The sequence below is a fragment of the Equus caballus genome, chromosome 3, assembly GCF_041296265.1.
Source record: "Equus caballus isolate H_3958 breed thoroughbred chromosome 3, TB-T2T, whole genome shotgun sequence".
Lineage (NCBI taxonomy): Eukaryota > Metazoa > Chordata > Mammalia > Perissodactyla > Equidae > Equus > Equus caballus.
Genome location: NC_091686.1, coordinates 109,563,678 through 109,588,308, shown reverse-complemented (window position 1 = coordinate 109,588,308; position 24,631 = coordinate 109,563,678). Strand labels below are relative to the sequence as shown.

At 36.5% G+C, this 24,631-nt stretch overlaps 1 protein-coding gene and 1 pseudogene across 2 annotated transcripts in view; one reads left to right on the top strand and one right to left on the bottom strand.

The window, feature by feature from the left end:
* SLIT2 (slit guidance ligand 2) overlaps positions 1-24,631 on the top strand; it is a 358,526-nt gene that overhangs the window by 193,543 nt on the left and 140,352 nt on the right. For both annotated transcript variants that reach the window (XM_003364734.5, XM_001498194.7), the window contains exon 5: positions 22,893-22,964. In XM_003364734.5, the coding sequence (XP_003364782.1) occupies positions 22,893-22,964 (72 nt within the window). The remainder of the gene's footprint in view (positions 1-22,892; positions 22,965-24,631) is intronic.
* LOC138923549 (eukaryotic translation initiation factor 3 subunit F pseudogene) lies at positions 17,051-17,909 on the bottom strand (annotated as a pseudogene).

The following is a 24,631-nucleotide window of genomic DNA, read 5'->3' as shown; positions in this document are numbered from 1 at the left end:
GATGCCACTTTCACCTAGAAATAAGTGCCACTTTTTAAGGGATGGATAATGAAGAAGAAAGAGTGAAGCAGCAATGGTAGAGGAAGTTTGGAGAAAGTGTTTGAAATTGTATCCAGGATTTCCAGCAGGTCTGAAGCCAAGAAAGCCAAAAATCAGTATGCAAGACTAACCATTCAAATATTTCTTTCCTTACTATCAGTAGTAAATCAGGCAATTTTTAAAAGCAAGGACTTTATAAATCCAAAATTCCAAATTAAGAACAGATAAAAGCAAATATGCATTGTTTTAAATGAATAGCTATGTCTAAAAGACCCTCTCCTTATCTGTTCAAACAGTTAACTAAATTTTAGATGCAAAATATTACAATCCTAAGTTCCAGACCAGCTATTCATATTATTAACTGTATGAACAGAGAGTGACTAGGAACTCCATAAAAATAAATGATGTTCAGAAAATCCAATATAAATCCAGCTCCTCCTTATTGTATCAAATAAGATAACATAGATGAAAATATCTTATACATTTTAGTTTTGGGTCTGATTTGTTGTTAATAATATCCCAGAACAAAAGGCAGGAGAAAAGTTAGAGGCGGAACCTAGGAGTCCATGATACATGGGGATTGTGAGCAGGACAGAAACAGAGGTGGCCCTGATGAATGCTTGCTTAAAGGAAGTAGGTTGCAGAAGGTAAAGATATTCTTTGGAAGGCCATCCTTTGGACAGACAGCGTCGATCCTCCTTCCCTGTTAGTCACACATTACCCGTAAGATTCTGACTTCCTGGGACTATTAATAAGAACCCCTGGGTTTCTTGGCAACAACTTTCAAACCCACCAGTTTTCCTTATCAGATGGAAAGGCAGCACAGTCTATGAGGAGCCGAGGCTGACAGTGAGGGATCTGTGCATCCTGTGAGCAAGGAAGAAGGGGTCAGACAGATGCAGCCGTCTTACCAAAGAAAGATCCAGAGGTTTTCTGGGGGCTCTGCTGTAATCAGTTGTGAGACGTGTCATGAGTAACTTATGAGTTATAGTAGCTGAAGTAGCTTTATATTAAAAGATTCCAGTTTTAAAAGTCTATTCAGGGTTATCCTTATTATAACGTTGTTCTCGTTTGAATCCCAACATCCTTTCTTGATTTGGAGAGAAAAAGATGGAGATAATAGGTAAGAAATTCTCATAGGAGGGTACCATATCCTGTGTTTCATGGAACGAGATGGGTTGGAAACTGCTGGTGAAAGGCAACAGGCATGTGCGCTTTCTGCAGGAGATGGGGGTTGCGAAGAAGGGATGAGTATCTTTGTCTGCCAAGGCATAGCTAGGCTGAAAGAAACAACTTCTCAGAAAAAAAATAGTGGGAAGTAGCATTAGAGGAATCCACAGATTATCCTCAATGGGAGGGTGTTAAGCTTGAGTCTGAAGAAAGAAGCGATTGTCAAAAGGAAATGAAAATTTCATAGACTGGGATTTTTCCAAGCCTTTACCCACACAGCAACATTAGGAGCTCAGAAAGTACATGGGTCAGTCATGTCTACCAACTTAACTTGCCATCCATTATCTTTCTGAAAGATTTAAGCAATCTACTTATTTCTTAATCTTTCAAAAACATTCACTGGTAGATGTGCTGATAATGCACTAGTTTAATAGTACTAAATATCCTGGTTATTTATGTCAAAGTCTGCACTTGTGTATGATCCAATGGCCATTGTTGTTTAAGCATCCCATAGTATGATTTTTAAGAATTACTCTCCTTTCAGGAGTCAAAACAAAAAATATTCCAACCATTTCTAAAGGGGCTTTCAGTTTCTATTTGTGTATTGAATTGTGAAGATTTATCGCTTTTCTTGAAAACTGTTTCCATTACTTTTAATTGTTATTAGTAACTATCAAAATAGCGATAGTCGATCTGCCCGGGGGCTGAAAGAATTCTAGGCAGGCACATTTGGAAACTTGGTTTAGCTTTGACTTATTCTTATTGTTTTTCATTTATTGGAAAACTTGGCCCATGGGAAATTGTTGACTATTTTAACTCAGTCAGCTATTTAAAAAAGTAGAGACAACGTATACATTTCATTCCATCACATTGTTTTCTAATTTACCGAGGGAAAACATGTTCTTATTTTGATTTGCTTAAAAAGGAAGAAAAAAAAACATTAAGTATACAAGTATTAAGTAGACTATTAAGGAATTAAAAATAGCATAATTAGAAACTAGACACATTATAGAGAAAACACAAGAGATATGAAAGCTAGAGTATTTAAATTTAAAACTAAAACTATTGAAGCTAGTTAATTTATTACTGTTACTAAACAAATTAAAATACAATCTGGACCCCACTGCTATGATTTATTTCAGGATTGACAGCTCAGTGCTTTTGTCTAGATTCCTGAAAATGTGATTTGAAATGTCTAATCTGCCAAGAGTACAGTCAGTAACTGAAGACCTATAGCCTTTTTTGCAGTGTCATCAACTTTAGTTTCCTGGATAGAGGAAAAGTACATTTGATAAAGTCTGAACTTGATCAAAATAGAGTTGAGTAACTCTGAATCTTCATCATATATTGATGCTACTTCTTTTATCTCCAGCAGACCGTTAGAGAATCATGTCCACTTCAGTCTCTCCATACATAAAATGAAAATAATGTTGCTTCCCCTCTCTAGTGATGCTATAAGAATGAATATGATATCCCATCAGACTGACCCAGCCATGCGCATACCCTATGGTGTTGGGATACAATTCATTCAATGGGACATTAAAAATGGAACATCCCAAATTAATTTCGTATTGGAGTTTTGATCTTTTGAGCTGCGTTTTAGATATTTACAGTCCTATTCCATTTTGTTCTACCTGAATTTCTTATGGTACATCTAAGCAAATGATAACCATTGGAGTAGAAGGGACTTGGAAATGTCACCTCATCTCTTCCTCTTACCTTCTGTCAGAGAACATGTAAATCTCTTCAAGTGGAGGAGACCATATGTATCCTATTTCCACAGATCTGCTCTACAGAAAAACTGCCTATATTTCTTATAAAGGAAAAGTTTGATCCAACTAGATATGCTAATTTTATTAATTATTCAAATAACACAAATAGGATCTTTTTTACTCTGTTCCAATTTCAGCCAGCTTCTCTGCTGATTCAAAATGTTATGAAGGATTGCACTAAGATGTTTTCTCATTAAGTGTGTTTGAAAAAGCCACTGTATAAATCTAACGTTTGATCTGGAATATTACTCCTTCCTATAACACAGTGAAACTTATACTGTCTATTTCACAATTTATCATCTAGTCAATTATAGCATCTGAATACTGTTTGGGGAGAATTTAACTTGAGTAACAAAAGAAAAAGAAAAAGGGAGACCCCAGTATTTGTCTCAGAATAATCTATTCTTGCAAAAAAGTGACACTATTCAAATTTAGCCAAAACAGAAGAATAAGAACTTTAAAATATACAGGCTTATAGGTGTGTCTATAAATACAGATATTTTTTACACCTCCGCAAAAGGATTTTTTTCTTGATATTATAAGTCACCCAGTAGCCCTAACTAGGGACATAGGTCACTGGTGTCCTCACAGTTCTGGCTTTGCTGCTTTCTCACCAGTCACAGAGGCACTGTACCTCCATTACTCCTTCCTGAACGGACGGAGTCCGCTGTGAGTAGCTATCACTTAATCCCACTTTCTCTTATGACCCATGTGCCTTTCTCTGTGGAGGCTAACTAAAAACCTGGCATTTTCCCCTCAATGTTAGGTTATGATTTCTTTGGAATTAATCCACTAACTTTCTTTTTAAAATCTCAGTCAATGCAGACTCTGCTTCCTTTGCGTTTGGTCCCTTTGTTCCCTGCTGACGCAGCTAAAAGAAATATTACCACTCAGAAAAGGATACGTTGAATTTTCTTAAGATGTATAAAATTTTCCAAAGTCTTATAAAAATAAAGCTATTCATACTTGGTAGGTTAATTTCCTACTAATACACACATAAATGCCGCGTATGTGCTGCAATTACTTTATCAATGAGTATTTCTCACAAAGTATCCTGAGACTAAGAACTGCACTCAAATGTGAGCCCTGAATCTCCCGGGGTTAATTTTCTATGTATAACTAAGTATAGTTTGTACATATGTCATTTTATGCAGTACTTTTGTAGCAAATTGATTTAAGTGCCTTTTTGGAAAAGTTGTTAGGCAGAATTGATTCGGTGGCCAATAGATTGACTTACACAGCAAAATTGTGTCTGAGTTTCTTCTGGCATCCAAATAGAGTTTTAAGCAAATAGAAGAGTGGGTAGTGCTGGAGTGCAGTTCTCCATCAACTTAAACTGTGAAGTGCTGTGACGTACGTTATTAAAAGAGATTCCGTATAGTATGGTGGGTTAAAATACCCATTGACAGCTGGCAAAAAAACCAAAGTATTTGAGTTGTGTTAAAAATTTTAAAGTAAATTTTGTCTCATTGAAATTATGTAATCTGACAGTGCCAAAGTAGAATTGATGAGATGTTCTAATTGCAAAATCTGTGTCATAAGCTAAAGAAACAACTTTACAAAGTGGATACTGTGTTCAGTATGTGTATTAGATGCATTTGTACGTTCTCTCATACAAACTCCTCACATCTTTCCAAACTCAGAAGAAATCCAGCCTCTAGCATTTTAGGTTGAGCTTCCTAAGGGCACGGGCTTGGGGTTCTGTTCACTTCCGTATCCCCAATACCTGTTAAATGCTCAGATATGTTCTCTTAATTTCTAACGCTCCATTTCCTCATCCCTGAATTGGCGATAACAATACCTACTTCTGAGTGTTGTGAATATTAAATGTACAATATGTGAAAAGTAATAGAACAATGTCTCAGAGTAGAAACAGATTCCTGCTAAGTATATAAAAGAAATATTTTGTGCCATTTAAAACTAGCTCTGATTCTTCTTTGGCACAAGTGGCTCTTGTCTTTCTGTTTGTTTTGCTCTCCACCTTCTATCATTTTTTTCCTCTTAATTTCATTGTCTCTTATTTTGCCCCCTCTCTCTGGCACCCCTTTCTCTCTCTGCCCTCTTCTTCTTTTCTCCCTCTTTCTTACTTCAACACAGCTCTGAGTTGTTTCTTTCATTTTTCATATCTAGTTTCATTCTCTCTGCACTATGGCGGTTTCCTTTCTGCCCAGTCAACATGGGATGCTGGGAAAGCCGGCAGCCTGCAGTGAGAACACCCGCCCTGCTGTTGCCTGAATTGAGGCAGAGCAGGTGGGCAGAGTAATGGGGAGCCCGGTGCTCATCTCCGCTCTCTCCATCTGTGAAGCCCACCCAGGGTAGCTCATCGAATTTAGAACCAGAAGTTCCTTTTCAGATTTTTATATCTGTAGTAAATTCTCTTTCAGATATAGTTCAGAAATCATGATATCATGAAAATGTGATTTCGATTCCCTCAAAATGTCTGCTAGCTGCATAATCAAGGATGGTCTGTGCATTAAGTGGAAACATTAGCTTAAGATTGCCTTTCAAAACTTATAAAACGGCTTTTTACATTCAGAACGTTATGACATACCCAGATACGGGTTAGGAACCTATTATCCTTCTTTGTAATTCAGAAACTGTATATGATGAATTTAAACTTCCTGAATTTAAAATGTATCTTAAAATAGCTCAATGCTTACTGGGATTGTTTTAAGTGTTTATTGATAATGACAGCAATATAATTCACAGATACTATGGTTAACTGTGAAAAAGGCTTTTCTGTTTTATCCTAAATTCTGCTTTGATAGATATAATTGGTGTGTTAAAGTTGTACCTAAATTATAGTACGTCTTCCAAAATCTTGTTGGTTGGTATGTAGTTCCACATTAAGTGATAAGATGTAACATTTACTGAATGTTATTAATGTGTATGAGGTCCTGTGCTAAATATTTCCTATAATCTTCCCAACAGCCAGATAAAATGTGTTTTAAATATTAGTCTTAATGTAAAGATTAGGAAATTGTAGCTTAGAGAAGTTAAAAAAAAAAACTAGCTCAAGGTCATAGAGCTAATAAATGGTATATCCAGGATAAAACTCTTAGATGGTTAAGGGAGAGACCAAGCCTACAAGAAGTTCACCCTGAAGTAGAGGGAACAGACAGAAACATGCAGAATGGCAGGCGGCTATGGCAGATCTATAATTATTGAGCACTTGTTCTGTGCTGAGCACTCCTCTAAGCATTGCACAAGCTTTTTCTCAGCTCTTTCAGGTAATATCCCTCTGAGGGAGGTGGTTTTATTATCCCTATTTTACAGATGAAGGGGTGAAGGTTTAGAGAGGTGAAATGACTTGTCCAGGTAACAAAGCCAGTAAATGGCAGAGCCCAGATGTGGGTCCAGACCCTCTGGTTAAGTGACATGGCTCTTACACATGCGCTGTACTCTTCTGTCTGTTCACAGGAAGACATATGATTGTTTTCACCTGGTGTATGTCACATTTAATTACTGTTGAAATATGCTAACTTCCGCCCTTCGCAACCATGCTTCCTTTCCACTCCCTTTAGAACTAGCTACCCTGTAGGGAATTCTAAGGAAGGAGAGAAAGCATCAATGGAGAACATTTCTCCTACACCCCCCAAACTCTCTCTAGTCTTGCATGACTTCCTTCCAGTGAGACCCTTGAGATAGTCTAGCATACCAGATGATTCTATGAATATGTAGTAAGAGACTGTACTACATATAAACTCGTCTTTCTCTTGAACAAATGCAAATATCTCTCTCTTATGTGAAACTCATATTTTCATATCCTCACACAGCTATTTACATCTTCAGATACATGAAAGTAATTCTCTTCTGTGAAATGTATTATTTGATTATATGTTTTAACAAAAAGAGTTTTAGTAAGTAAAGTGTATTTTTTAACAAATTAGGAATTTAAGTTGTGATGATTTCTACAGGTTGGCATAATTATTTCCCACCCACATTTATATTTATTTGCTTCTCTAAGTTAAAATCTGGGCAAATACTCATTTATCATTACTCAGTAGTTTCCAAACTAGTCCATGGAAGTACAGATTTATGATATTCCCGGTCAGGCTCTAAGAGAGGTTAAACCGTGGAGGAAAATAAAATTACCAGTAATTAAATTTACAGGCAGGTTTGCCATCTAAAGCAAATTTATTGCTTCATAGTGAAAGATAGTTTAGACACTTTCACATAAAGCGAATCCATTTTTACATGATATAGGTATTATACATTGCTGTTTCAATTTATATAATTAAAATGATATCATTGCACTCCGAGGTTAATGGGATTCTCAACTGGAAACCATACGTTGTGAGCAATAAAATAGCAGCATTGCGGTATTGGCTCTTTTGTTAAAAGCTGATGCAGTATTTCAGCACCATTAGATTACATTCTACCTTTTTAAAATCTTCAGAATGAGAAACAAAGACATGCAGATTAATAAAAGCATACTCTTAAAAGTTGCCTTTAGTTTTTAGAAATGGAAGAATTAAATGAGGATCTATGAAAAGTGCTTGGGATAAACATATTTGACAATTATTTTCAATTTCCCTCCTTTTTTTTCTGGAGAATATTCCAGAGAATGCCTCAAGTGAGGCTTCTAAAGTTGTAATTTTAGGAGTTATAATATAGGTTTGTTTTACATTTAAAATCATTGAAGTCTTTTTAAATCTGAAAAAAAAAACTTTCTTAGATTATAATATTTCACAATTTTCTGACCTAAATTATAGGTAGTGAGATATTATTAAGATATCTACGTTATATATCTCTCTATATACCCATGTTTGCATATGGTGAGCTTTTCTCTGTCTCTCTTTTTTTTCTCTCTTTATTTCTGTCCCTCTGTGTGTGTCTGTTTCTGGCTCTCTTTCTTTCTGTCACACATGCACATACATTTAGAAAATATATATATATTATTTAATATTTGTTCAGCCCTATATCACCATGGATATATATATCTATGGAGAGAAAGCAGTGATAGGAAAACACATCTATTCCCATTTTTGAAAACAGTTTTATCCCAAATTCAAGACAAATCAATAGCTATTTCTAGAGTCTATACAAATTCTGTGAGAATGATCCAAAGAATATATTTTGTACTGTAGAGCTATTGTGGATATATGGAGATAAAATTAGGGGAAGAACACTATAACTCAATGTTCAGAGGTGGACCAAAACAAACATGTCTTCAAAGAAAGTGTGGTATCTGAAAGAATTCAAGATGGTCTAAAGAAATAGCTATTCCCTGATGGCTGTGGACTAATAGTTGGGCTCTTGTTTTTATATTAAGAAGTATTAGGGGCTGGCCTGGTGGTGCAGTGGTTAAGTTCACGTGTTCCTCTTCAGCAGCCCAGAGTTTGCTAGTTCGGATCCTGGGTGTGGACCTACATGCCACTTGTAAAGCCATGCTGTGGCAGGTGTCCCATATACAAAGTAGAGGAAGATGGGCACAGATGTTAGCTCAGGGCCAGTCTTCCTCAGCAAAAAAACAACAGGAAGATTTGCAGCAGATGTTATCTCAGGGCTAATCTTCCTAAAAAAAAAAAAACTTAAACCAACTACAAAAGTGTCATGAAGGACCCAAAGAGCATACTAAATATACTAGTCCCCGGGAGAGGTAGTTCTTGATTTCGAAATTGCCATACAAAGCCTATTGCATCTATCAGCTGAGGAGTGGATAAACAAAATGTGGTATATCCATACAATGGAATATTATTTGGTAACAAAATAAATGAAGCACAGATATGTGCTACCACATGGGGGAGGGAAAGCAGAGTGACTGCTAATGAGCTCAAGCTTTCTTTTGGGATAATGAAAATGTCCTACTATTAGATTATGATGATTGTCACAAGCTCCATAAATAATCTAAAACATTGAATCGCATACTTTAGACAGGCAAACTTTTTGGTATAGTTTTATCTCAGTAAAGCTGTTAAAGTCTATTGCAAAGTTTTCTCTTTGGAGGGTCAGAATTTGTTGAGATTTGATGTTTGCCAATTTTATTTATCAATTCTTGATTTGTAGGTGCTTTTTCAATGAAGCTTGTTATCCATTGAAAGTTTTATCATGATTATCAAGAATCACTTTTTAGCTGAAGTCTGTAAGTTCTAGAAGAAAGTACTGGTGGTCAGCTATCTTTATAGACCACAAGTTTTTGCAAAGTCAGAATGAGTATACACATTGACGATGACTTTTCGTTGACAAATGTACATTTGAGGACAACTAGGGGAGGAGAAAACAACAAAACTTGCTGTTCTGAGTAGTTAGATGTTGCGCTCTGGTTATTCTTGCACAAAGATTCCTGAAATCTTTGCTTCATCCTGTTTCATTACCTGCTCATCTTATTTCTTACTGCTAATAAGATTAACTGAAAATTGCAGTCGTATTATTTGAATGTTCTGGAATCCCAACACAACTGTTCTCTTTCCTTCTAATTAGTTGTTAAATGCAGCAAAATTCTACCTTCTTACCATTCACCCCCAATAATGTCACCCTTAATATACATCTATCTTTTGTATTCCCGTGCTGGTCTCTTCTTTAGAAATAACTTCCCATTTCTTCTTACCAAAGCATCCCCATCACTTTTCCTAAGACACAGCTCAATGCTCTCCTCTTTCAAAAGCATTTCCTGATTTATATGCCACCTCACTCTTGTTACATCTCATTGTTTAATTTTTATATATGTCATCATGAGTTTGTGTTTGCTCTTTATTCATATTTACATGCCTAGTCTTCTTTACTATATTGCAGTTATTTTGATTAGAAAATAGGATCACATTTTAGATATGTCTCAATAAATGGGTGGTACAATTCCTGACACAAAGGCATGGAATTATGTTCAGGAAATGATTATTTCCTGATTTCATTCATGTTTTATTGACAAAATTATGAAACTCACACATATCCCTGCACCCAGTATTGAGAGAATTAAAGGGTTTTTAAATCTATCAGCTGAGACTGAGACTATAGTTGAGGCTGAATAAAGGTTTTCAGTGACTGTTATCCACTTAAAACACGTGGTACCTATACTAGTACAGTCATTCTAACTTTGCTATTACCTGTATCTTACTGATCTCAGGAAAGATATTTGGAACACAAAAAGAATATTTTTACCATATCTTTGGGAACCAGGGAATAGATACATCATGGTCTTAATTTACCAGAGTAGAAGATGACATTTTCATGTAATACATCCTAAGAAAGACACCAGGTACCTGTTAAATAAGTAATTTGCTTGAGGACCTAAATGTCGATAAGTATAATACCAATTTACTAATCAATTATGGACATTTTTATTGACCACACCTAGGCACTGTATTAGGAACTGGGGATACAATGATGAATTATTCAGTATCTGTTCTTCAGGAACTTTTAGCTCTCATGGGATGTGTCAACAAGTAAACTAGCAATTATAATCCAGTATGTCAGTTAAATATAACATGTTATAGGAGCACAAGGAAGAGAGCTTACTCCAGTATTAGGATATTTCAGATTTTTTAGAAGAGAGAATATTTGTACTCTGCTCCAAAAGATGAGTAGGAGGATTAACTAAGTGAAGGGCAACATTTGAATGTTTAGGGAGAGGAAAATGGATATACCAAGGCTTGACAGGAAAAAATGCATATATATTAGATTGTGTATGCATATGTATTCCGTGAATCCCTGTGTAAACTTAGGAATCGCCATCATTTCACAATATATACATATATCAAATCATTGTGTTGTACACCTGAAACTAATATGTTATATGTCAACATATGTCAATTATACCTCAATAAAAAAATAAAACAAAAGAAACTCCATGGCAAATTTTTTTTAAGCTATCATCTACCTTTCCCAACACTCCAATCAATGACAAAATGAAGTATTTCCTACTTTACTGTTTCATGGCTTTGTGTATTTTCCTACTGATATTTTTATCAGTTCAGTAGCGTAATGATCATCTTACCTGCCTACTTTCTCTTTCTGGATCTGAGCTTTTTAGAGCAGACACAATGATATATTTATCTTTTATTTGTAAGACCTAACAGTGTGTTCAGCACACACTGCCCACAGTGAAGAATTCCTGAAGTGCCTGAAGTGAATTGAATTGAACTCATGAAAAGTGCAGGAAAGTAACATGTGTGAGCACCATTGTGTGCTAAGACACCTCACATGTTCACATAGATACATCAATCATTCAGTCCTCGCAGTAACTCTCACACAGCAGTGCTTGGTATTTTTTCTAGAATTAGAGAAAATAAAACATGATTCAAAGAGTCTCAGTAACTTGATCAAGATCACATGGTCACATAGTTTCATGGAGTGGATCCAAATTTGATTCCAGACCTGTCCCGGTACACCACCCTCCAGGATACCACCTCAGACATCTGGGGGTGTTTTCAGACCATTGTGGTTATCTCTGTGTTTGGACGTGACAAAACACATGGATAATCATAAAACATGGGTTATTAGCTCAGTGGCCCTTATCATAAAAGGCACACAGGGAGATAATTTTTTTAATTTGTTGCCACACACTATTTTTAGAATCTCTCATTACCTAATGGCTCTACCCAATTAGGTATGTTCTCCTTGAATGCGCTTAATAGAAGTGCTTATAGGTAAGCTAAATGGTGACTTAAATATCACTTGGAAAGATAAATGTTAATATGAAACAATGTTATGATACTATTTTGAAAAGAAGAAAGAGAAAGGATAAAAATTATTTACATTGTGAATTATTTATTATTTCAAGATTAGTATCCTGCTGGTAAGATTTTACGTTATGCAAAAAAAGTTTTAAAAATGAACTCTCAAAATGTTCTGGAGATGGATGGTGGTGATGGTGGCACAATGTGTGAATGCCAGTGAACTGTACGCTTAAAATGGTTCAAATGGTAAATTTTATGTTCTCTGTATTTTATCACACTAAAAAAATTGGCCTCTCTTACCCAATCCTCTTCTTTGTTCAGAGAACTGTGTATATTCTTCTTGACTGTAGTGGTGCTTCCAGTTTTTATTTCCTATTGACGTTCACTGTTTTCAACTGGATGCACATAAATGAATGCTGTGCTTATAAACCAAACAAAAGCTAGAAGGTACCACTTATCAGAGACGTTTCAATGAGTTACCAACGTGGAGTTCAAAAACAGTGAGAATAGTAGTCACCTAGCAGATTTGTTGAAAATACAGGTTCCTGGGCATGTCCGTAAGAGATCCGCCGTAGTATTTCTGGAGGGGAGCTCAGAGGTCTGTTTTTTAAACAGCCTCCCCAGAGGACTCTTATGGGTGATCCTAGAACTACACTTTGAAACCACGGCTGCAGGGTAATTGAACTATAATGCCAGAGAGCCAGACCTCTACAGAAGCCACCTCCTGGCTGAGACAGGACAGCAGTGGTTAAGAGATTTGGAGAACTACGGAGCCAAGTTCAAATCTGTGCTCCACCGCTCGCTAGCTGTGTGACTGCGGGTGAATTATGTCACGGTAAGCCTCAATTCCTGATCTCCAAATGGGAATAAAAGAATGCATCTGAAATGATTATGGAAACAAATAAATCAAAATATGTTGCCTGGCAGTTAGTAGTTGCACAGTAAAAGCTAGTAATTACTAGTACTAGAAAGCTAGTAATACTAGCTTTCTGTATGATGTTATTTCATCAATTCTAAGTTGCACATTTTCACATTTAAATATCCGTGGAATCTTACAGCTGTTGTCAGTAAGTTGTGTCAAAATCTTCTATTGACAATTTTTATTAAGTGCAAGAAAGCAATGTTATCAAAGCATATTAGAGATTAGAAGAAGAATAGATATCCATTATTCCTACTGTTTAATAAAGCTTTGGTTGCTGAATACTAGAAGTTGCTGCAGATTCCCAGTGACAAACAATTTTTAGTAGAGAAACAGCCCAAAAAATCCCTAAAAAGAGACCATTCACACACCTGGCTAAGAATGATAAAAAAAATCTATTCTATGTAGGATTATTTTAAGACCTGGAAGAGAAAGGAGGTATGTAGAAGAGACAGCCCTGTTTATCAAGAAGAAGCAATCAAATTGGTGGTTAAAAACATGCCATAAAGGAAACAGAACTATCACAAAGCAATGAATGTATCAGATTTTATAAATGCTTTTGAATGCATGAATGAGAAAATAGAAGTGAGAGTGAGAAAAGAGCACAGGCAACTTTCCCACTTTCAAATGTTGAAATCTGAGTACCCTAAGCCTTGGTTCTTGGGGACAAGAATCTGCAAATTTGAAATTTGTCAATGCATACCACCTGAAAGAAAATGTACATATGCAGCACATAGTTCAATTCTTACTATAATATGAAGATCTCCTTTCTGAGCTCCAGTTTCATATCTCCAACATGTTGTGAAACATTACCACTCACCTGTCTTGTGTTGCCTTGATACCAGTGTATCTAAAAGTGCTTTCAGAAATCTAATTTCCTTTCCTGATTTCCTCTTGTTGTGTCTATAGTACTAGATTTTTCTGCTTATCGTGGCTCCAACCACAGTCTTATCCTTAATAGCTCTGTCTCTTACCCATAGACATCCAGCAAGTTGCCATGTTTGGTAAGTTCTTTCTTCAGAACTTGTTTTTCTTTACCTCCCTTCCACAAAGCCTTGTTTACTGAAGGCCTGTCATATGCTGGGAATTCTATAGAAACAAGATGAACTAAAATCCCTGCTTTCATTCATCATATTGTCTGACAGGAAAGACAGTTATCCAAGAGTAGAATTCAACTAAAACTTTTGAAGCATTATAATAAGTGTATGTGCCAGTCACCTTAAGAGCACAGAAGAGGGAACAGTTGGCTCCCCAATAATAAATAATTATAGAAATTTAATGTTTAATTATTTAAGTATCCATTTGTATTAATAACAATAGTGTTATTTGGGCCAGGCAAAATGACCCTAAGAGATATTTATACTAGCTGATTTTACAGATGGGTAAGTAGAGAAAGACGCTAAGCACCCTGCACAGCATCCCATAGCTAACACATTGCAGAGATCTTAGCACTAAGCTCAGTGGGGGAATTGGGGGAAAACTGTGTTGAAGGAGCTACTATTTGCTCTGGGTCTTGCACGATGTTTAACTTTCCATCTCATGATAATAAGAAGTAGGTACCTAAGACAAAAAGAGAATGTGCAAAAGCTGAGAGATTTGGAAAGATGATTTTATAAAAGATGAATTAAGAGTGTAGAATTCCTGAATGAAAGCCTGAGATGGAAATAGAAGCACAAAAAGTATCCAGGAAGACCATGAAGTGAGAGAATGTTGAAGTTTTCAAGAAACTCCAAGAAGACCAGTGTGGCTGGAGAAGAGAGGGTGAGGGGGAGAGTAGAAGGAGATTAAGTCAAAGAGGACATGCTGACCAGTTTATTTTGGGGGCTTGCAGACATGTGTGATGCTTTGTGCTTCCCCTTGTAGTGATATAGGACATAGGTGAAGAGTTTTGATCAATGATATGGCAAGATGTTTTTATAGGAAGGCAAAGAGAGAAGCGGAGAGGTAGTTGGAAGGCTATTAAGATAACCCAGACAAGAGGGGATGGTGGCTTTGTCAGGGGAGCAGAGATGCTCATGGGTCAGATTCTGGATATATTTTGGAGAGTCAAGGGGATCTGCTGAGGGATTGGACGTAGGGTGTGGAAGAATATGAGATGATATTGAAGACTCCAAACTTTTGGACTGAACAACTTTAAGGATGGTGTCTCCTTAACTGAGATGAGAAAGACTTCAGGAGGAGGTGGTTTGGCATGATTTCAATTTTGGAAATAAAATTGTGCTGCCAGTGTGGAGGATGCATTGGAAAGGACCATAAATCAAAGCAGAGATCAGTTTGGAATCTCAGTCATGTGTGAAATGGTGATGAATGTTCTACCAATGACCACGGCAGTGGTGAGTGGAAGGAAGGGGCTTGATTGGAGACAGTACTGGGGTAGTTTTGGAAATAGGTTGGCTGTAGTAGAAGGAGGAGCATCTAAAATGAGAAACTTCAGGGTCTCCTGGCTGATGACCACTAGGCCACTTCTCAGACCTGGCTTTGGGAGACCTGTATCTTTCCAATCATGCAAATCCTTTTCTATTTGAAGCCACTTATGTTCACCCCCATTCATATCATTCGTATCAAGATTAACTTCAGACTGGGACAGTCTTTCCAGCTCTTCTCACTTCCTTGTCATCTCAGAAAATGAATAAACCAGGGTTTTAAGTTTAAAGTATTCAATATTTTTAATTTTTGTGGAAAATTCCAAATTGTCATGCTTGTGTATTTGCAATAAGCTTTTTTTCCTTTAGTATTTTTCCCAGTTTTATTGAGACATAATTGACGTATAACATTGTGTTAGTTTAAAGTGTACACCATAATAATTTTATATATGTATATATTGCAAAATGATGACCACAATAAGTTTAGTTAACATCCATCACCTGACATAGGTACAAATTTTTTTTCTTGCGATGAGAACTTGTAAGATCTACTCTCTTAGCAACTTCCAAATATACCACATACAGTATCGTTAACTGTAGTCACCATGCTGTTCATTACATCCTTGGAACTCATCATAACTGGAAGTTTGTACATTTGACCACCTTTACCCATTTCCCCCAACCCCCACCCCTTGCCTCTGGCCACCACCAATCTGTTCTGTTTTTATGAGTTCATTTTTTTTTTTTTTCAGATTCCACGTATAATTGATATCCTCCAGTATTTGTTTCCCTCTTTCTGACTTATTTCACTTGGCTTAATTCCCTCAAGGTCCGTCTATGTTGTCACAGATGGCAGAATTTCCCTCTTTTTATGGCTGCATAATATTCCATTGTATGTCTCCAATTGTGCTTATTTCTTTATCCATATTTTCCTTATCCATTCATTCATTGATAGAAATTGTTGTTTATGGAAATAGTAAATAATTTTAATTATTGTAGTTACAAGTTATTGTAAGTAATGCTGCAGTGATCATGGGGGTGCAGATATCTCTTTGAATTAGTGATTTCGTTTCCTTCAGATATATATTAGGGAATTGCTGGATCATATAGTAGTTCTATTTTTAATTTTCTGAGGAACCTCCATACTGTTTTCCATAGTCTCCTCACCAATTTACATTCCCACCAACAGTACACAAGGGTTCCCTTTTCTCCACATACTCACCAACACTTATCTCTTGTCTTTTTTATGACAGCCATTCTAACAGGTGTGAAGTGATATTTCATTATAGTTTTGATTTTGTTTGATTTGTATAGTGATATTGAACACCTTTTCACATACCTGTTGGCCATTGTATATCTTCTTTGGAAAAATATCTGTTTAGTTCCTTTGCCTATTTGTAACTGGATTTTTTTTTTCTATTGAGCTGTAAGTGTTCTTTATATATGTTATACTAACCCCTTCTCAGATATATGATTTGCAAATATTTTTTCCCATTCTGTAGGTTGCCTTTAATTTTGTTGATGGTTTCCTTTGCTGTACAGAAGCTTTTTAGTTTGATGTGGTCTCACTTATTTAGTTTTGCTTTTTTTGCCTTTGCTTTTGGTGTAAAATTAAAAAAAATCATTGCTAAGACTAACGTGAAGGAGCTTCCCACCTATGTTTTCATCTAGGAGTTTTATGGTTTCAGGTCTTATGTTCAAGTCTTTAATCCAGTTTGAGTTGATTTTTATGTATGGTCTAAGATAGGGATCCAGTTTCATTCTTCTGTATGTGGCTGTCCAGCTTTCCCAACATCATTTATTGAAGAGACTATCATTTCATTATTATATATTCTTGGCTTCTTTGTCACAAATTAGTTGACCATATATGCATGGGTTTATTTCTGGGCTCTCTGTTCTGTTCCATTGTTCTGTGTGTCTGTTTTTATGCCAATGCCATGCTGTTTTAATTATTATAACTTTCTAATATAGTTTGAATTTAGGGAGCATGATGCCTCCACCTTTGTTGTTCTTTCTCAAAATTGTGTTAACTATTTGGGGTATATTGTGGTTCTATACAAATTTTAGGATGGTTTGTTCTATTTCTGTGTAAAATGCCTTTGAAACTCTGTTTATTTAAAGTCACAAGCAGTTGACTGACTCAGTGTGACTCAAACCACAAAGAAATCATTTCTACTTCACTCCATTCTGAGTCCTAGGATTGGGGCCCATTAAGAGGCTTACGACTTTCTCATTGAGGGCAGTCTGACTGTGTGAGATTGACCAAGTAGGTCACCATCAGCAGGTCACTGATGTTGCTGTTGAACGTGGTCTCAAAGTCATCAGGAACTATCTTGGGTACTTGGTTAACCAGACTCATCAGGAAGTGGTGCACAGTATTGTCAGCTGACACCTTTCTAGACAGCACATCGTCTGCCTACTGCAACACTGTGCTCAGGGCATCCTGGGTGCCAGCTGTTGCCCCTCTTACCTATTGCAAGTCACTTGAGAGTCTGATCACCTGGTTGGGGCTAAGACAGGTCTTCATGTTCAGGTCAACTCCAATGCATTCCGTGTCAGAATATGCATATTTCACTGTCAGAGGTGTGAACATCACCCCCAGGGTCCTCCTAGGGTCACCCATTAAAGAACAATTCATACACGTTCTTAGCAAATTCCGTGTCAACAGCCACCTCATCTTCTGACTCCTTGTGTGGCATTGAAAAGCAACTGGTGTCTTAGTAGTTCCCAGCAGGATCCAGATAACTCAGGCAGCACCCTCGTTGCGTCACTCATAGCTGTCCACAATGGAGGCCAAAATGAATGGGAGCAGCCAGACCACGCGGCCCCCAGGGGAAGGGGCCTGAGAGAGCAGGACAGGGCTGCAACTGCGCCGAGTCTGCACTGGGGCTGGCGCTGAGGCTGGGCTGGAACCAGCGCTGGGGCTGGAGCTGAGGGTAGGATCAGGTTGGAAATTGAGGCCGGGGCTGGGGCCACAGCTGGGCTGTGGAGTGGTGGGAGGAATACTGTGTGGTACTGATGGTGAGGCCATCTCGTCGACAGAAAATGCCATTTGAATTTTGATAGGGATTGCAATGAATCTGTAGATTGCTTTGAGTAGTATGGGAATTTTAAGAAGATGAATTCTTCCAGTGCATGAGCATGGAGTACCTTTCCATTTGTGTCCAAAATATGACAAAACCAATCTAGTCTCCTTGTCTTAAGTTCTAGCTCCCCAGTTACCTTCTTGTCTTCCCCAAACACTTTTTGCATTTTGTTATTCTCTTACTCAGAAAATCTGAGTGGTTGCAAGCTCTCCCCAAGAAGACAATCACCTTAACTTGCACTGAAGTCCTTATATTTGAACCTGAGCCCAACTCCCAACTTTATTACTTAATATTCTCCGAAAAGAATTTCCTAGTTCATGGAGACTGTTTCTCTCCACCAACACTGCCCAATACCACTTCTTTGCCCATTGTCCCTGTCTGTTCCAAAATTCAATTTCCAGGTTAATCTTCCTAAAAATCAACTCCAATTAAGGCATTTCTCTACTCTGAAACACGTTTTTACACTCTATCGCCTAGTGATGTAATTACAAACCCTTCCCTTGGCAGCTTCATCTCGCTAACTCAGTAGTTCTGAGTCATTTTTCTTCCACACACTTCATAGAACAATGCACTCCCATCAGCAATGTCTCACATTGCCTACAGTGATCTTCAAGGAACAGAGCAGATACACTTAGTAGCACATAGCAGCATCTGAGTAGAATATTGTAACATATATGTAACCAACACCTCTGTAGAGCTTATTAGGTGACAGGTACTTTTTGAGCATTTAAAACTATGAGTTCATTGAATCCACCCAACAGTTTCATGAGATAAACAGTATTATGTTCCATTTTACAGATGAAGAAACTGACACACAGAAAGGGTAAACAATTTTCCCAAGGTCGCATGGTTAATAAATGGCAGAGGTAGAATTTAATCTCAGATATTCTAGGTCTTCAGTCTATGCTCTTAATTCCTCTGCCACACTGTCTCTCTCCACCCACCATGTACCAGCCCCTTTCCCATCACTTGAGACTGATAATTACTGAGCTCAGTCATTTTCATCAAGGTTCAAAAAGATCCCATTTTATTTTGAAAGTGGCCTGAATCAATCAAGCCTCCAATGACTGTTACTTGTCTTATCTCCTAGCTCCTCTTTCTCAGATACCACTGATGTTTTACTTACCACGTACTATCTTTGTTGCCATCTAACTGTGTGATATATATCACATCTCTCTAACTAGATTGAAAAATTTTCAAAACCAAACTCATAATTGACATTGCAAATTGCTCTTCTGATTTCCCAATTTTGTTAACGGTCCTTCTAATCTAAGTTCAAAGTAACTTCTGTCTCTTCTCTCTCCCTTGGCTAAACCATATCCACATACAACCTCTTCTAAGTTTTAGTTCTTCATGCATCCCTGATTCCACTCTTTATCTTCTCCACCTTTTCTGTCTACAGAATGGAAGATGCCTCATCTATTAACTGGCAGGGTAAGCAAGCAACGCATTGATGGTTGTTATATTGCTTGAGATTCTCATGCCCTTTCCCCAACCAGCATAAAAGGCTTGTATCTGGTCTTCCAAACTTGAGTCTTTGACTTCACGTATTCATCCTAAAATATTATTGCCAGTTTAATTTATCTAAGGAATAGCCTCTGTCCTGCTCCCATCCACTGCTCTTGTCTCCCCTCCATTGTCTGCTGAAATAAGAACTCACTCCTCAATTGGTACCCAAAAGTCTACTCATTTCACCATTCATTTGTTCTTCTGACCTCATCTTTCCTCTTACTCCACTACATATGTTATACCTTCTAAGCAAACCAAACCAAAAGCTACTCCCATAAAATGTTTTATTTTTCTACTTCCATACTCTTGCTTGTGTCATTTATTTCCACTTGAAGTTCTGGTTCTCCTTCTGCCCTCTACCTTTATGTCTTGGAACATCCACATTGCCTTTATTCTTATTCTTATTCTATTTTCTCACTTTTTTACAGCCTCAGTAATTTGTTTAAATCTCTCATTTGGGCTTCTATTTGGCTACTTGCTTCATCTTCTTTAGTGGATTTGAAAATTCCTGAAGCCAGGACATGGGCCTTAGCCAACTCAGTAATCCTTGCAACATCAGCCAATGCCTTGCATAAAGTAGATATTAAATAAATATATGTGTGATGGAAATAACTGCTAACCCCCATTTGATTATATGTAGAAAATATTAGTCATTGTTCTAACATAGTCTGACCCATGATTTTATGAATGACATAAATCAGAGGCTGGGATGAGTTATGAAAAAGCCTTCTAAATTCTAGGCCACAGGAAGGACATATTGAGATTGATTAAATAGCTTCTGGTATCATCTTTAGAAATCCCCAAATCTTAAATCAATATTTATCTGGGTTTCCTAGACATCTACTTTGACAGTTTGTGTCATTGTTTAGCACTAATACCCTACATCTCTGAAGCTTGGTTTATTTAATAATAATAATAATCATAATCATAATACTCTGTAAGATGGCTTTGGCGATTAAAGGAAATATAGATCAATTTTGATGATATATAAAAATTTATTGCATACAGTAGGTACTGAAAACTTAAGTTTCTTCCTCCTGTCACGGATGAACATGCCCCACTTAATTGAAGGGATCTGGGATCCATACCTGAAGTTGCCTGACAGAGTGGGTTGGGCACAAGAGCAGAGACCCCGTAGAAAAGTCTGCTTGGGGGGCAGACACACATAAACCATTAATCTTATGAGAGTAAGGACGCTCTGAGCCTGATAGTCTCTCACTCTTAATAAAAACAAAAGATTGGTAAGTGTCAGCGGGATAAACCCTTCTATGCTCTAGAATTCTGCCTAAGGCAATCAGAAAGACTAAAATCAAATTCAGAAGGATTGGTGTTCTGATTGTGTGTTTCAGTGTTCTTCAGTGCCGTCTCATGAACCACCTAAAATCATCCCCTGACTTTTCTCCCACCCACTATCCCCCCATTTGAGAACCTGACTAGGAAGAACTATGCCTAAAGACCGAGCAGAGCAGAGATTGCAGGTGGTGAATGAAATGGCCCCAGCTGGCGGGATGGCAAGACTGCAGAGCCTGGGAGGCAGGCACGATCTGAAGTAAACATCTCTGCCATTGTTAGTCCCCTACACAGTCTTTAAAGCAGTTTTGTCTTAGAAGTGGAAAAAAAATAAGCGATGAGAAAACATTGAATTCATGGGCACCGCGGTAAAAACACAATTGGTTTTCAGGAGTGCTATAGATTCAAATTTGCTTGAATTGAATCTTTTTTTTCCTCCTCATTTCTCATTCCTTTCTGATTTTTCCTTCTCCAGTATCTCTCTTTACTTTCTCCTTGCTCGGTAGCCTCCTTTGAACACTCTTTCTAACATCATGGCTTTTAAATATATACTGTTAAACATTCTTAACTCGATGTAATTAAACAAAGGAAGGAAATCAGTCTGAATCAATGACCAGCTGGAGAAATAAGCAATTTTTAAGGAAATGAAGTTTGATTACTCTTAGGGATATACTGAAACTATTGAAAGCAGTTATGGGGCTACGTCGCTTAGGAAATGGATGGCTGCCTTAACTCCTGCATAAGCACATATTGTACATTTATTGTTTCAAATAAAATATGCGGGCTTTTTTCTTTTTTGCTAAAGACCTTTACTCTTTAAATAGACCAACATTTATTTCTTTACAAATTGCTTAGTAAACATTTTTTTTGTTTGTTTGAACATCGCAGATATTGAGATATAAGTGCAAATCTCAGTTGTTTAAAACTTGGTGCTAATGAGGTCATGACCACACACTAAATCTCTGTATCTGCCAGTTATCTCTGTGGCGTGGCCACAAGTGTGTGAACAACAAAGTCTGGTCATAAGAAGCACTGGGGGAGAGGATGTGCATGAATTTGTCCAGTACGCCTCCACATAATTGGAAAATGGCTCTGTTTTCATCAGCTACGCACCTGTGGTCAGTAGCTTCATCTTTCTTCGTGAGCATCGTTTATTTTAGAATTTTAATGATAATTTTAGCACCATCATTGTTACTTTATACTTCAACTTTCTGCTGTGTGGTGGTGTTACCTAAAATTAGATGAGCATTTTCTGTTTTCAGTGACATTTCTTGCCTGTGTATTTATATCCTCCTTTTAAGGCTAATAATACTATGCGAGCTCACAGAATTGCAGCTGAAGTCTGAAGGAAAAATAATGATCCATTTCCTGAGATGAGTGCTTTTTACAAACTTCTCAGTCCAACTCAAAAAGTGCTGTTTTCCTTTGATTAAAATGTATTTCTCAATTAAATTAAAATGCAAATATAGACAGTCTGTGTTTATGGTCATAATAGAATTATTTAAAGAAGGTTTTAAATCAGTCTGCTGTTAATATTTCATGCAGGAACTGTTGGTTTTATTGTTGGGCCAGTACTGCTGTGTTCCATTTTCAAGATTAGTTAAAGTGCTATGAAAACTTAATCATACTGCCCAGGTTTTATCAGTTTTTGCCCACTCTTCTCGAGGACATTAAAAGGGACTTCTTCCTTTATATACTTTGTAAGTTATGTTCAGGGATGTTGCAGAAATATCAAGTACTAAAACTTTAGAACCCCTTGAAATTGGGTTATGAATAATTTACTATTTGTTTTAGAGAAATGTTTTATTACACAGAATTGAATCGATTCTTAAATTTAAGAGAATTGTATTTTGAAATTTATTATAAAAGTAAAGATCTGGAAAAGTACTTCAAGAAACCATTTAGTCTAACTTTTTAATTTATACTAGAAATATGAAATATTTATACTAGAAATCGCATCTAATGATATGAATTTAATTATGATCTCTAATGCTATGGATTTAATTATGATCCTTTTAGTATTTTTTTAGCTTTTTTTAAGAAATGCCCTATCACTTCTCAAACACATTGATTAAAATAATTTTTAAATTATATTTTATAACTTGATCTTTTTTTGTTGTTATTTTTAGTGATCTCAGTGAAAATCAAATTCAGGCAATTCCAAGGAAGGCTTTCCGTGGGGCAGTTGACATTAAAAACCTGTAAGTATGTTTTTTCTAATTTATACTGTTTTTTTAAGTTATCCATTTCAAAGCTAAATTTATATTAAATAAGGTGTCAGAAAAAATGGTGAAAGCTCTATATAACTTTATACTTGCTTAGGAGAGCTTGTAACAATACATTTTAAATTGTTTTCACTAGCTATCTGAAGAGATTCTCATTTAGAAGATGTCGTGAAACTGAAGTTGTTACCAAACTCATTCTTCAAAGCTTGTGATTAATCTTGTGAAATCTAATGAAATGATTTGATTAAAAGATATTTACAATGTATTTTCTTCCCTTTTACTGTCAGTGTACTTCAATAACTCCCTTTTCAGTTGTTAACTGTCTTTATTGGAAATGCAGAATATAAACTGTTTTTTCTGGAAAGAGTAGACAGTATTTTCTTGTTAGAGATACCTGTAGTGTAGAGCTACAGCCTTTTTTATATATATAGCTTTTAGATCACCATTTTCATTAAATGCCAAAAGTGTGAGAATAAGAAAATTGTATTTTACCCTTTGTGTGAATATTTTTCTTACACTCTTTTCCCCTCATATATTTATGAAAGAATATATGCATAGCCTTCTTTAAAAAGAGAAAAAAAGAAAGAAGATAAAGAAGACTGTTTCTGTATTTTCCCTTGATAAATCTTTAATCTGGTGTCTTGCGTAGAAGTGTTCTTTGTAAGTGCCCGTAGCTCTGATGGTACATATCAGATTTAAGATCTCAATGAAAATCATAATATTGTCAATATATATCTTTATAAATTTTAAAATGCTATATTAGCCTTTGAAAATGATGGTTTTTGATTGACCGAGAATGCTAGGACATGAAATGTTTTCCTTAGCTTTTACATTAGCTTGAAATGTAGGGGAAAATGTCTCGGTGTGCTGAGATTAACTGTCAGGAATTCAATATTTCTTAGCTAGCAATAAACAGGGCAGGCACTTTTTCAAGAATTAACTTCTATTCAGAATTCTCCATGGTGGGATCCGACATTCTTTTCTCAGTAGTGAAACTGAGACAGGTGTTTTCCCTTATTAAAGAAGGCGACTGTTTATAAAGCTCCAAGTTTTGGCCTCTGCAACTTCTCCTCAATGTAAATGGTTTTTGTTTTAAATTTGTACTTTCTAAAAGTACAGATAAAGACAGAAAAATACAGGATATATATAGAAAATATATATTCTAGATATAAATATGTAGAGCCATTAAAATCCTGGCTCTAGCTTTTTATGATTTTTTTTTACATGTTAAAACAATTTGATTTGCTTTCTTTTTATCTTCTCTAGCTAGGGCTTGGGGAAGTGTGCAGGTAAATTCAGTGACGTAGTTGTTCACAACTGCCTCTGTCTCTTACGTCTGGTTAGAACAAGATAAAGACCCCCACGTAGCAGCTTCTCAAGTTGCCTATGTGTTGTGGTAAAAGGATAGTGATGGCTACAGTTGACCACCGCTTGCAATCTTACGATAGTATTATCTCTAAATCCTTAAAACAGGTGGCTTTTAATCTTCTTAGTAAGATATTCAGGGAATCCAAGTCTCTAAGTAACCCTTCTTCCATATTAAGGATATATCTGGGACTGAGATACCAGTCATGGTGGGATTCTTCCTGATGTTTTCTTCATTTATTCTTAAAAAATGTGATTTTAAAAGTTCAGATAAAAAA